The sequence below is a fragment of the Dromaius novaehollandiae genome, chromosome 14 (assembly GCF_036370855.1).
Source record: "Dromaius novaehollandiae isolate bDroNov1 chromosome 14, bDroNov1.hap1, whole genome shotgun sequence".
NCBI classification, from domain to species: domain Eukaryota; kingdom Metazoa; phylum Chordata; class Aves; order Casuariiformes; family Dromaiidae; genus Dromaius; species Dromaius novaehollandiae.
In genome coordinates, this window is record NC_088111.1 from 10,322,041 (window position 1) to 10,335,990 (window position 13,950).

The following is a 13,950-nucleotide window of genomic DNA, read 5'->3' on the forward strand; positions in this document are numbered from 1 at the left end:
TCAGATAAACGGATAGCTGAATAGCTCAAAATAAAGTAAATAGCTCAAAAATAAATAAAATTAAAACTAAGTTATATTTGTTTCTATTTTTTCCCCTCCTTTCTTTTGACAATGGACATGGTGTAAATGGACTTTTTGTTTGTTATTTGGGAAATGCCTGTTCTTTGTACAAATACCTGCATTTGATTGACTGTGTGTTATTATTCAGTCATCTAATCAGGGAGCTAAATCAGTGCCGTAGCACATACGCAACCAGACGCACCGTATGAGCCGCAAATGTTTGTTAGAGGATACGGGAGGCAAATGGTGTCCGAGTAACCCGTTGGTGCAAAGTTGCTCATTCAAAGTATTTAGTGAATGGCTTCAAATAAGATATGCTTCCACAGGTTCATGAATGGTTCATTAAAAATGGAGATAAATTCGGTCAGACCCCGGACCCCTCCGTTTTATCAGTTCACGCTGCTCTTCGGCCCCGAGGATGCCTTCAGGGCGCCCTGCGAATGCGCCCAAGTCCGCCTTACTCCGTGCTTCCTCCAGACATCTGCGTCCGCCTTTACTGATAACGTGTGTTCTCTGCCCGTCCAGAGAGAAGAGCTGTGATGGTCCCCGCGGGCCTGGTGACCCCGCTCCGCCGGAGAGCGGTGTTTCGGGGCGCGCCGAGGCGAGACCAAGGCCGAGGAGAGGCCTCCAGCGGGGCCTGGCCGCGGCGGAGACCTGGTGCCGGCGGCTCCGCCGGGAAGCGCCCTGGGTGTCCCCGGAGCAGTCCGGCCCCTCGCGACGGCGGGACCTGGGTGGCGGAGCGTCCCTGCTCGCCGCTGCGGAGACGGGGGACCCAGCCCCGCTGGCACTCGCCGTTCGCTCCCCGTTGGCAGGTGTCGCCTCAGGGAGCAGGAGGCGGGTGGTGCTCTTGGAGGTGAAGGAAGAAATAAAAGGCAGCCACGCACTTGCTGCCCGCTGGGTCCCGCCGTCCCTCGCGGGAGCCTGTGCGGTGCCGGTGGCCTTGCTCTGTGTTTGCACCTGTGTGAGGTGAGAAAGACGACCCACGTTTCACAGTGCGGGCAGCAAAGATGCTGCTTTCTGTATGGTAGCTTTAAAAAACAAACAAAAAAAAAGATTTAAATTCAGTTAGGTACAGCATGAAAGGCAATGCTACCTCTGCTCAAGTGGTCGGCCCGGTGATCATACGGAGACCTATGTCACCAGAGGTGAAAACAGCCGTCATTTAACGAGTCACCTGGCCAGCCCTCGGCAGCCAGGCCGGGCTGTCGTCCCGCGGCAGCCCGAGGAGGGGGGTAGCGCCTTCCCCGTGCGAAACTGCACGCGTGGGCGCCGGGGCCCCTGCTCCTTCTCCCAACGGCCCGTTTCAACCAAACTGATCGAGAAGCTCTTGGGGGAGGGACGGCAAACTAACAGCACCGTTTCCTTTGGGAACGACGGCAAAAGTGTGTTCTGATAACGCAAGTAATAAATAGGAAGTTGAAGCCTGTGTTAAATCCCCTCTCCTTTCTCACGTGCTTTTTGTTAGCAAGCAGGCATTAAAAAGCCAGAGCTACTTAAAACGGTCCAATCTTTTTAAATTGATTTTAAAATCAAGCAAATGGCACAATAAACCCAAACTGGTATAATGAAACTGTTATAATCCTCATTTAAATTGTTCCGCTTTAATCAGCAAATTAGGGATCGGCTGTGTGATCAGTGTTCATTAGCTTAGTAAGCTACGGTGCATCTCTCGGGCAGAAGCAAATACAGTTTTAAGTGACTTACTGTTAATTAAGCTAAACCATTTGAGTCAGTGGTAAGTTTACACTTGGACACATACAAATCCAGGTTTAATTAGATTGATAGTAAACAGGCTTTTGTTAAACTAGCTTAACTCGAGCATAAGCAAGGTTTGGCTCTACCCGGTGCTTTCCAAACCCGGGGCTGTCGTGGCTTCGTGTCCGTGACATGCTGCCTCTCCTGGGTCGTCTTGGACCCGCGAGCCCTGCGATCCGGGAGGGCCGAGGGAGAGAAAAGGGCTCTCGGCCCCGCTGCTGCCCTGCTCCTCCGGCCCGGGGGCTGCCCCGTGCTGCCTGTGACCCCGCACCTCGGTCTGGCACCTGAGGGCCCGGTAAGGGCCCAGTCGCGGCAGGTGAGGCACAGCCGCGGTGTGGATTTTGGCAGCGCACGCCGGCAGGGAGCTGGGACGCCAGCGGAGCGTATTAACCTGCTCAGCCGCCCTGGAGACTTAGCAGGGTTTGCTGGCTGGAGCCTTTAGGCACAACATCGGAAGCTGCACATCAGCGCGACTGTTGTCTGTCATATGTGGATCACGTTAAATACTGCACTTACATAGCGAGGGTAGGACTTACGGTAATCTTGATCTGGAGAGTTCTCATGTTTCCCTTTCCAACGTAAGGAGTGTCTTCTCCCCAGGGTAAGTGTTTTCCATTTGCAGTTGCTGCTGATTCCCTTTCCACGTGGCAGTCGTATGTTTGCACTCCCCTTGCTGAAGCATGTTTCCTTTTTCTGATGCCGTGGTTGACTCTCTTTGCAGTACCAGCAACTTCAGCTTTCCCAGGGACGTGGGATTGCAGTGCACCACGCTCACAGCTGCTCAGGCAGAACTCAGCACAGAAACTCACCTTAATATAGACACAGTTGTTTTGTTTTGTTCCTATTTCATTGCTCAGCTGGAAACGTACAGGCATGGCTTCCTGGCTGACAGCGTTACAGGTAAGGGTTAAATACCCCATGTCTGGCTGCCTGAGAGGCGCTGGAACTGTATCTCACAAGAGTTTCTATGCAAAAGAAAAAAAAAAAAAAAAGCCCTTGAGGGTTTTCAAACAGTATGTGCCAACTTGGAGACGAGCCAACTGTTGCTTTTACTGTTCAGCAGCACGGGGTATTTGTGCCTATAATAAGGACAGACTTGGACAAGGGGCTGTCGCTTGAGTTCCTCCGGAAGCTGGTCCTTCTGAAGCGAGGAAATCCTGTATTGAGCGCCGTGTGGTTTATGGAAGCCGGGTCCGTTTGCGGGCTTTCTGAGTAACAAGTGTTTCACCCTGCCGAGAGCTGGTGAGCAAACAGCCTGGCGTGGGTGGCATGAACATCCCACTTGTTAAACAGAACATATCTTAAGAAAGAACGCACAGTAACACTTCTACCCCCAAACTCCTCCATCTCCGTGCACGTACTCTGGAGGCCTGGTCCTTCTCCGCCCTGGGCTGCGGAGTGCCTTTGGCTTTTGCAGGCAGTAGGCGCCATCTCCAGCACGCTCATCCCTAAACGGGGACTCGGCCATGCTGCTGCTGTGACTGGCGGAGACCGTTACTCCACGGTCCGCAAAACGGCTTCCTGTCTGCCTGTTCCCGTTGGTTTGTATGGCAGTGAATATCCAGGACGAGCATCCAGTGCGACCTGTTAGTCAGAGGAACGGTGGGCGAAGGCTGCTGTTCAGACCATGGCGTCTCCCCCTCAGGACCACCCGGGGGGGGGGGGGTGCTAGCCACTTCGCTTGCAGAGGAGATGCTCAAAAGAGTAACGAGCAGGGGCATAAAGTCAAGTGACTGCTCTTTCAAACTGCCTCCTCTCCTTTTTTTTTTTTTTTCAATTGAGCATTATACTTTTCTGCTGTAAACTGTCTAATACCTGCCAGGATATTATCAGGCCCTATAAGCCACTCAGGGCAGAAGAGCAGCTGTACCTCCCTGGTGCTGGAAGGGATCCCCGTGTATTTCTCCTGCACCTGGAACAGGTTACATGCAGCCTTGGTCTGCTGGGGCGTATACTGACCTGGGAAATCTGCAGCTTGCTTTTCAGATACATCATTAAGCCCTGTGTAAAACCTTAAGACAAATGGTGTCACCTACGTGTGCCTGTTGTCCTTCTGCTACGTCCTTCCTGTTCAGATGGTGAGTTCTCTGGTGCAGACTGCGGTTTCGTACATCTCCGACAGCGTCTGGCACACTGTAGCACCAACATATCAGTCACATAGCTGTACGAAATACTGGGAACCGTGGAGGAACTTTAATGGGTGTTATATACCCAACACCTCTTTTTGCCTTTGCAAATCTCCTCCAGAAATGCCATGCAGATGGTATCTACTGGGATGGGAATAGCTTTTTTTAGCGCAGAGTTGTATGTGAATGAAGTATAACATTATTCCTTATTTAGTGAGCAGGATATCCTGGATATGGAGCAAGTGTGCAGATAACATCTATTTCAACAATGGCTGATTTAAACAATGGTAGTAAAAATCACTGTTGTGGATTCTCTCTGGTCCTGATTTCGATGTCATGGTTATTAATGTACAACCTATTATATTTCTGGAGCACACAATTGCTATTAAAAACCTCGTAAACGTCTTCTTTAGTTTTATACTGGAACAAAAAGATTGGCGCTTAAGTGGAAAACATGGAACATCAGCATTATGACTTGTCAACGATGGGGATTGTAGATATTTTAATCCCAACAAATGAGCTGCTACTTCTTTGGAAGAGGCAGAAAGAGGAAAATCGTTCTGATAGCAACAGCGGAAGTAAATGTATCGCACGTGGTCCAGCTCCTGGGTGAGGGAAGACCATACAGAAGGAGAGATGAGTCACATCATCGCAGCTTTTCTCAAGTTCAACGTTATTCCTGTTACTAGAAGTGACAAGAGGAGCAAAGTACTCCAGGCAAGACGGAAGGGTTTGTTTTCTTTCCTCTGCGATGGGTTGTAAAACACTAATTATAGACAAACTGCGATACTGTAAGTTATACTGTAGCCACTGCAAACTAAATACGACCTCTGCAGCATCATTTCAGTGGGACTTGAAAGATGGGCAATGAGGAGCAGTGGTCAGTGCTATTCAGTAACTTAAAGTAGTTTTGTGCTTATAACTATTTAATTTGGCTACAGCTGTCATCAGACACTGCGGGCTTCCTTGAGGGGTAGCCGGAGTGGCTCTTGCGTCAGCTACTTCTGCGTAAGGTCTCGGCAGCAAGGCTGGGCGATCGCTCGGTCCCCTGGAGCCTCTCAGGCGTTCGGGGCTCTGCCTGTGACCGGAGCTGGTGCTCGGTGGGGAGGCGGCCGGGACCCTCCGGCACCAGCCCTGGGCTCCGCAGCCCCCGTCTAGCGAGAGGGTGAGAAGGAGCTGGCTGCGGTTCGGCTTGGGCTCGCTGGCTCCATGCTTTTTGCCAGCTGGTCCCTGGGCTGGCAGCCCCACGGGCGCAGGGGACGCCTAGGTCCCCTCCTGCCACGGGACCCGCTATGACTTTCATTTATGGCTGGCTTGGAGGTTGCAGCATGTGAAACGCGCTGGCTTTGAGGGTGTCAAAACGCACAAACTACTAAAAATTGAACCTATGGACCAACGGGTCCATAGAGTTTGACGGTGTCTTTCAATAAAACATCTGAAAGGATTGTTTTCATCCCACAACAACTGTGCTTGTTTTTTTATTTATTTTGGCTGCCTTTTTGGGGGGTGGAGGACAAAAGCGTTTGCTGTGATGGGTCAGAGGCAATAAGCAGCGTGATGAATGGTTTTGTTCTCTTATCCTGCCTTGTCAAGAGCTACAGGAGAACACGAAAGGCGTGGTACCCCCGGTGCTCTTGCTTCCTGTCCGTGTCCGGAGATGTGACTGTTGCGGGGTGACACGGTCCTGAGGAGCGGGGCTGTGGCTGCCTGTGACACAGCGTTGGTCATGGGGCACGGACTATTGTGGCTGCGGTGCTACAAAAATTGTTTATGGTTTACCGTTACCTATGCTACACTTTTAATTAATTTCCTGGTTATAATTCCAGCGTTGGCGCGGTTAGGACATCTTCCTGTGGCGCTCAAGTGTCGTCTTGAGTCTGCAACTGCTTTGGTTGCCTGTGAATTAATTCAGATTGCTTGACCTTGGTTACCCAGTCTGACTTTTTGGAGTGCAGCATCTTGGCTATAAAACATATGCTTTTCTTTCTGGTGAAGTATGATTTTTATGTACTTGAAGTAATGCTTTGTTTTATATAAAGACAAATTAAGAAAACACAAATATTTGTACAGCCTTTCTCTTGCACTTAATTCTCTGACTCACTCCTTGCTTTAATTCCTTTCTCAAACTGCTAAAGCATTTCCAGTTTGCTGCGTTCAGCCCTTGCGTTCAAGTACTGCTCCCTCTCCTCCATGGGGCCAGGCGTGACATTGTGTAGACGCCGCTGTGTTGCAGTAACGTAATAACAGCTTTGCCACCCGAAATGAAGCCGCAATAGAAAGCTTGCACAGATGCTCCCTAAACTTCAACAAACAGCTTCAAAACTCAGTAAACATTTACTAAACAAACAGTAACGAAGCACGATGGTCCTGTCCACATCAGTATCCGAGACAGAGCTAGCACGCCTCCAGAAAAATGCACACTTAAACATTCTCTCCTAAACTAATGCTACGGATTTCAGTGTCTGTGCAGAAAGAGGGGAGGAACCGTAGAAGCAGCAAGAGCCAGGCCCATGGTCAAGAAATGCAATGACAAAAACGTCAGACCAACTTGATTACCAGATTTATACATTACTTTGTGGCAGAACTTTTCTTGACTGCAATTTGAAATGACCTTCAGACCTTTAGGTAACTACAAACTCCAAAGACTTACAGCAGCAGCAACTTTATTTGCTCATTTCTCAGATATAGGCAGCATCTTTTTTTAAGCAAAAGCCTGTTGGATGTAAAGGACTCAGCTCAACCACAGCCGGGTTGGTACAACCCAGGGGGGAAACATTACATGAGACATTGAAATAAAAAAAAAGCAACCCGTACAAGCACATGGACTGACCACTGTATGTCTTAAAATGCGCTAGACTGCCACATACGTGTGTCTCTTGCCTGACGTTACACCTTCCTTATGGCTTCTGGGCTGGGAATTGGAGCTGGTAAGCATGACCTTGGAGTACAGAGATGCGGCTCTCCCTGGTGTAACTAATGATGCTCCCAGTAATTTCCCCTCTTGTCCTCTTTTTGGCAGACACCTCTGAGATTCTGGCTCATAGCCATCCTCCACGATCTTAGCTGTCACACACAGCTTGTCCAATGAACAGCGGTAATTTCTCAACATTTCAGTCTCCAGTGGCTCTGGGATTCGGGTAGATGAAGGAAGCCATGGACAGACTTCTCATCTGAGAAGGAAGAAACTAGCCACACGGTGAGCGTCCCTTCATCGTGGGTTTTACAGACTCCATCGGGCTCGTATTTACTGCAGTAACCCTGCTTCCAGGCCACTGTGCTTCCCCATCAAAAGAGCATAAGCACCCGCGCGAACCGTCGCAGCAGTCACGGGGGTAGGCGTTACTTCCACGGGGCAGTCTTATGATGCTCAAGGACTGGAGTTATCGTCACGGGCTGTCTTTGTGCAACAGGGCTCAAAGGATGACTAACGGATGAGCGTGTGTGTGTGTGGTGGGGGAACCCAAAAGACCCTCCCTCCATGGGACTGTCATTTTTGGCCGTGTTGGCTGACCTCGTGATAGCGCAGGCACGTAATCCAAAGCAATGAGTGCTTCACTACGTCCTTTGCACAGGCAAACAAGTTCCTGATCCCAAAACTGCACCATCCTCTCTTAAAAGAGCTGTAAAAGCTCAGTGCTAATGCTGCCCTGGGTAAGGTCCACGTTCTGCTGCCTCGCTGCATTCGCACGGGGGGACCCGTTTGCTCCGCTGTGGAGCAGCAGACAAATACTGCAGTCTGCAAGAGAGCAGGACTAATCTTCAGCAGATTTGGTTCAGCAGTCTCCAGCTCTCAGAAACTAAGAGCAGGCTTTAACTATGAGCACAATCCTCCTCAGTGAGCACGATTCAACGCACGCTGCAAACCACGTTCCAGTTGTTCTCCTCCTGACCACGGCTTGCAACGGAGAGGCAATCACCCGCCATTGGTCGCGCCTGGGAGCCTTGCAAGCGAAGACGTGATTTTGTGTTGATCTTTGACCTGAACGTCTGGCACCGCCAGCCGGGGCGGCCCTGGCAGAGACACGCTGCTGGACCCCAAAGCGTGTCCCAAAGCGCTCTGCCGCCATGAGGGCCTCGCGCGTGTCCCCAAACGCTCCGCTGCGGCGACGGGCACACGCGTGTCCCGCACCGCTCTGTCGCCGCGCACACGCGTGTCCCCGCCGCCCCGGAGGGCTGGGGCGCCCCGCAGCCGCGCAGGGCGCCGAGGGGGCGGCGGCGCCCCGGGCCGCCCCGCGCGGAGGCCGCTGCCGGGCCCGGCCCCGGGGCGGAGGCGCCGCGCTGCCGCCGCGCCCCGCCTCCGCGGGCGGCGCCGAGCGGGCCCGGCCCCCGCGGCCGCCGCCCGCCCCCCGGCCGGGCCCGGCGCCCCCGGCATTTCCTCTGCGCGCACGCGGCGGTGACGCGGCGCCGCTGCCCTCGGAAGGGGAAGGGAGCGACGGGACGGGACGGGACGGGACGGGACGCGACGGGAGGGCTCGCGGCGGCGGCAGGCAGGCAGGCAGGCGGCGGGGGCCCGGGGGCCGCGGGCGGCGGCGCGGCCCGCGCTGGGGGCGGCCGGGGAGGGCGGCGGCGGCGGCGGCAGCGGGCGCTCCCCGCCCGCGGGGCCGGGCGGCGGCGGCGGCCCCCGCGGCCCGAGCCCCCGCCGCGCCGCCGCCGTCTACACGCTCAACCTGCGCGTCTTCTGGCCGCTGGTGACCTGCCTGTGCACGGCGCTGCTCTGCCTCTGCCAGGCGCTGCGCGGCCGCGCCGCGGGGGAGGGCGCGGCGGAGGCGGAGGCGGGCGCCGCCCCGCTGCTGCCGGGCTCGGCGCTGCTGCTGCTGGGCTACCTGCTGGCCCGCTACCGCGGCGGGCGGCCCCCCCGGCGGGGCGTCCCGGACGGCGGCGCGGCCCCCCCGGCGGCGGCGGCGGCGGCGCGGCGGGCGGTGCTGGAGGGCTTCTACGCGCGGCAGCTGCGGCTCTCGCCGCACGTGCTGGGCCACAGCAAGGCGCACGTCGGGCGGGTGGTGGGCGAGCTGGTGCGCGCCGCCAAGGCGCAGGGGCTGCAGCCCGGCCCGCTGGCGCTCAGCCTGCGCGGCGACTTCGTGCGCATCGGCAGCGCCTACGAGCAGCACAAGGTGCGCAGCCCCGACTGCTTCGACGTGCTGGTGCCGCTGCGGCTGCCGCCGCGCCTGCAGCCCGAGGCGCGCTGCGCCGCCGGGCCGGGGCCGGGGCCGGGGCCGGGGCCGGGGCCGCCCGCGGGGCCGCGCGGCGCCTTCGTGTGCGCGCTGGCGGCGCCGGGCTGGCCGCGGCAGCAGCGCGCCTTCGCCGCGGGCTTCTGCGCCGAGCTGCAGGGCCGGCGGCTGCTGTCGTCGGCGCTGGTGCTGCGCTGGTTCCGGGGGCACCTGCAGCGGTGCCTGGGCGCCGTGCGCTACCGGCTGCAGGAGCGCTGCCGCGTCCGCCTCTCGGCCGGCCCGGGGCGGCCGCCCACGCTGCTGCTCCAGCCGCGCTCCGACCACCTCTGCTGCCACCTCGCCATGGCCGTGCGCCTCATCCCCGCCATCCCGCTGGGCGACTCGCTCTACCTCACCGCGCCGCCCGAGGCCGCCCGCGCCGCCCGCCCCGAGGCCCTGTGGGGCCTCAACGCCTCGCGGCAGGAGCAGCGGCTGCTGAGCTGGCTCAAGGAGCAGGCGCCGGCCTCCTCCTGCCACCTCAAGTGCCTGCAGATCCTCAAGGGGCTGCGCGACCTCCGCGGGCGGCGCCTGGCCGAGCCCTTCTGCTCCCAGTGGGGCCGCGTGCTCTCCTCCTACGTGCTCAAGACGGCCCTCTTCTCCCTGCTGCTGCGGGGGCCCTTGGAGGCCTGGGACGAGCGCTTCCTCGTGGAGCGGCTGGAGGAGCTGGTGATGTTCCTCAGGGACTGCCTGCGCAAGCAGGTGCTCATGCACCTCTTCCTGGGCAACGCCGCCCTGCCCGAGGCCCTGGCGCTGCCGCGCTTCCTCAAGGAGGCCGCCCCCGTCAACCTGCTGGCCCCCTTCGACGGGCCCACGCTGGACCTGGCCGCCTGCCTGCTGCTCGACACCTGGAACCAGGCGCCGCGCGTCATCGCCGCCTGCGCCGGCCCCCGGCACCGCTGGTGGGCGCCCGCCCCGTGCCGCCACGCCGCCGGGCCCAGCCCCGCGCTGCAGGGAGAGCGACGGGCGCCGCGCGCCCCCGCCGCCTCGCCCCTCCTCGGAGCAGGGTCGGGAGCCGAAGACCGGACGGGATGAAACGCGCGCTCCGCTTTGTTTTTGATGTCGTCGGTCGCTCACGGGAGAGCTGCGAAGCTCCTGGGAGAACGCCCTGGCGGGGAAGCCCGACCCGCGGCGGGCCGCTTGCAGACACGACTCTGACAGTCCCAAACCGACGCACCTGGAAGTCCGTCTTAGCTTGTTTCCTTCCCTGCTAAATCGACTTTTTATGGGATTCACTTCTGGCGATGCGTTTGATCTCTCCGTTTGGGATTTAAGCATCCCGTGAGCACAGGGAAAAACCCTTAACGTACCAAGATGTTCTTGAGATGAGCTTGGAGCACGGTGTTGATCACGGGTTGAAACGCTCAGTGACGTGCTTTAAATTTTCTGTGTAATCTAGTACATTGTGCTAAGTAGAAAGAGGATATGCATGTTAATGTTAAATTGAAGCGAGGGACAGAGTTAAACCTCTCTGACAACAGAACGAAGAATCCAGCTAAAGTTTCTATGAAGGATCCAGTTTAAGTTTCTGTGTTAAAATGAAGGTTATGCTGAAGGATTGAAATACAGACAAAAGGAAACAGATAGCACTTTATTTTCACAAAGACCTTCATTTTAGGGTAATTGGCTGCACTAAATATTTGCTATAGAAGAGGCATTAGTATTTTGTTCAATTGAGGGGATGATGCTTGAATCATCCCGAGAAAAGTTGCTTTCGAGGCAGTGCTCCGGGGCTCACCTGTTTGTGGGCTCTTGTTTTTGAGTTGTCTTTTTTGAGGCTTTGAGCATTACTTTTTCTTAGAAATGGCTTTACCTCAAGGACCAACAACAAAACTCTAACCAGTTCTGTATTTGTTCTAGAACAAAGCCTAAACCAGCCCAACTCTCGGTGCCGTGAGCTGGCTGACGCCCCACGTGCCCCCGGCGAGGGCTTGGCGGGCTGCGTGGCCGTCTGGCCCCGTCTCCGACAGCAGCGTGTTTTGGTCTGCCGCGGACCAAGTGACCCGGTGGCGTTTTCTGGCACGGTGCTGTAGCAGAGCGTTATCCGATCGAGGGGAGTAGGAAGTAAAATAAAATACTACAGGGTACTTCAGAGCTCTTGAGCACTAGTCATGGTACCGCGGGGCCGTTCCAGGCTGTGACTGCTGGCAGCATCTTAACACAAGCGCCAGCTCGGTGGTTCCCCCTTCCCGGGGAAGGAGCCCCTCCAAAGGGGCGCACGAGGCTGAACAGCAGCAAAATCAGAATATCGCATCCTTGCTTTAAGTTAAAATATTGGGCCACGTGCTCAAATATTTGATGTATTAAGACCTTAAATGTGTTGCTCAACTTTCTGAGCATCAGCAATTTAGTATGTGCCTTATTACCTGCTATACAGTGTCCTCGGCGAGCAGTTCAGATCAGCTGTAAATTACTAAATGTGACTTTTGGGAAGCTTCGGGATAAGTTGCTGTCACTAACGTACCTCTCATCTCCCTGAGGGACACGCGTGCTGGCGTGCTTTATTCGCAGTCCTGTGCAACAGAGCACAAAGCAGACACTTTCAGAATCTATGGAAGCTTTATAAAAATCTATTTTTCTAAATGGAAACACTCCCCAGGCAGATGTTTGCCTACTTCTGTCTGTTTTTTTTAAACTGCTCTTGCAGTCTTATTTTCAGGTAATTATAGCCTAGGTCACACCCTCGAGTTGGGTTATTTTTATATGCGAAGCATTGTGCTTCTTTCTACAAATACGAATAGTGTATTTATAGGTAGTATTGATAAACGTTCTTTGCACATGGTTTTTAAGGCTAAGTGAGCTGCCTGGGTGGTGGTTTTTGTAGCAGACCACAGTTCGTACTATTTTTGCAGAGTGGTGTTACTTGGTATTTGAAAGGAGACGCAGTTCTGCAACCTTTGTTGTTGGATCTTTTGCCCGAAGAGAGACTAGGTGACCAGTCCGGGGTGTCGTGGTTGCCGGGAACTCCTGACATGAAAACCTTTTAGCTGCGGAGTCTGGCACCGTAATCGCCTCTGTCAGCTAGCAGTTTGTGCACATCGTTGTGCACTGCTGTCTCTGGAAAGTGATCTTTTCTCTGAAAAGGAATGCGCGTGTTCGGGGTGTATGCAGGGCTGCTGTAATACGTGGAAATCTGCAGTAGACTTGGTAAAAACTTTCCTGTTAAAAGTATAGTAATGCCAGGAAAAATAAAAGTTGCATGTAGAAATGCATGGCAAAGAGAAATGTTGGACTACATAAATAGTTCAGAAAATGAAGGCTGGGCTGAGGAGGGGTGAGATGGCTGTAAACTCACAGTGAAGGAGCAGTGTAAATAAGCCGAAGGACATGGGGTTAAAGTTGGAGGAGATCTATTGCAAGTAAGGTGGGTTTGGAGTGGAGGGAAAGGGATTGAAGTAGGCATTGTTTTGGCAATACTTCCAGAGTAGTTGAATCCACGTGGGCCAAACTCATGGGCAAAAATTTCAGTTTATTAATGGCGTAGAATTGGGCTGGTCTTCAGTGTCAGTTCTTGCTCAGCAAGGTGTTCGTGGTCATTGGTGATGGGAGAAGATGTACGCGTTTGCTTTAACCTTAGCCTTGGACGGACTTTGCTGGGGCGAGGGGGCTCCCGGCCGGGGAGGCAACGTGTGCGCAGTTGAGGCGAGGTCTGAGGGAGCCCTGACCAACTTGCAGCTCTGGTGTGCACCTGCACAATCAAGTGTGTTTTCCCTGTCCGCTATAAAGCATGCATTCATGGATGTGGTTGACAAAAGGAGCTGACAAAAGTCAAGTTCTGTTGTGATATTCCTAGGGCCTTGTCTGCAAGGCGGTATATTGGGAACTTGACCTACCTGAGTAAGCCCCTGTCCTCCCAACCCAGTGCTGCTGTTCACAGAATAAGGTTATGAATATGTATTTGCAATGTTAAGGTCTTAACTGTTGCACTGTCCTATAGGTTCAGCACGGTCGTCTCTGTATGTATAGTCTGAAGCTCAAATATGGAAGAAAGCAGGTTATTTAGCACTAATGTGGGTTCTTGGTTCTCTTTGACTGCAAGCGAATTTTACAAGGACTTCGTGCAAATGAAGTTGTTTATATTGAATGCTGGTTGGGGGGGGTCACACCTGTAATAGAATAAGTTTATTTACAGTACCAAAATGAATATATGTGCCTTCTCTCTGTATTCAAAAATACTGTGTATTTCTCAAAGACATCATTTCTTATCTGGCTATATGTCTCCAAAACATTCCTCCTCTTTGGATTTTGAATCTTTGCAGAGTAATGTAAGTTTAAAATGTTTGTTTGCAATGGACGTTCTTGGTACAACTATTTTTTGCTGGTTAATAATCAGACCAAAGATTAAACTAAAGTGTTCAGCTGCTATTGTTTTTTAAGTGTTTATAGGCTTAAAGTGTCAGCCCATTTTAATGAAACGTTTATAAATTCATTTCCTATTTAATATCAAAATACATTTGCACTTTTATTGTTTCCATAAAAAGTTGGTGTTTTTGTTTTAATATTTCACTGTAGTAATAAACAGCTGTTTTAAAACATTTGTGCCTCAGGATTTAAATTCTTTAACTTTTTTCATTAAATGTTACCTGCAGCCAGGAAACTATATGCTCTCCAGGTTTATATGCTTTCCAGGAGGAGACTGCAGAAGCGGCAGGACCTTGGAGCCGTGCGGAGGGATGCGGGAGGAGAGCGACGGGCGCGTGGCTCGCGGGTCTGGTGCTGCCGACGTCTGCAACGGGGCACGCTGGGCTGGTGGCGGGACTCTGCTGAGATAAGGAAGCAGCGGTTCTCGTCTCCCTGGCTCCAGT

The 13,950-nt window shown here is 53.8% G+C and overlaps 1 protein-coding gene across 1 annotated transcript; it reads left to right on the forward strand.

The window, feature by feature from the left end:
- Positions 1-8,545: 8,545 nt before the first annotated feature.
- ITPRIPL2 (ITPRIP like 2) lies at positions 8,546-13,680 on the forward strand (the record flags this gene model as incomplete). The annotated part of the gene is made up of 1 exon (XM_064519943.1): positions 8,546-13,680. A coding segment is annotated over one exon (1,635 nt), but the record flags the coding sequence as incomplete, so codon positions are not given.
- Between the last annotated feature and the right edge of the window lie 270 nt (positions 13,681-13,950).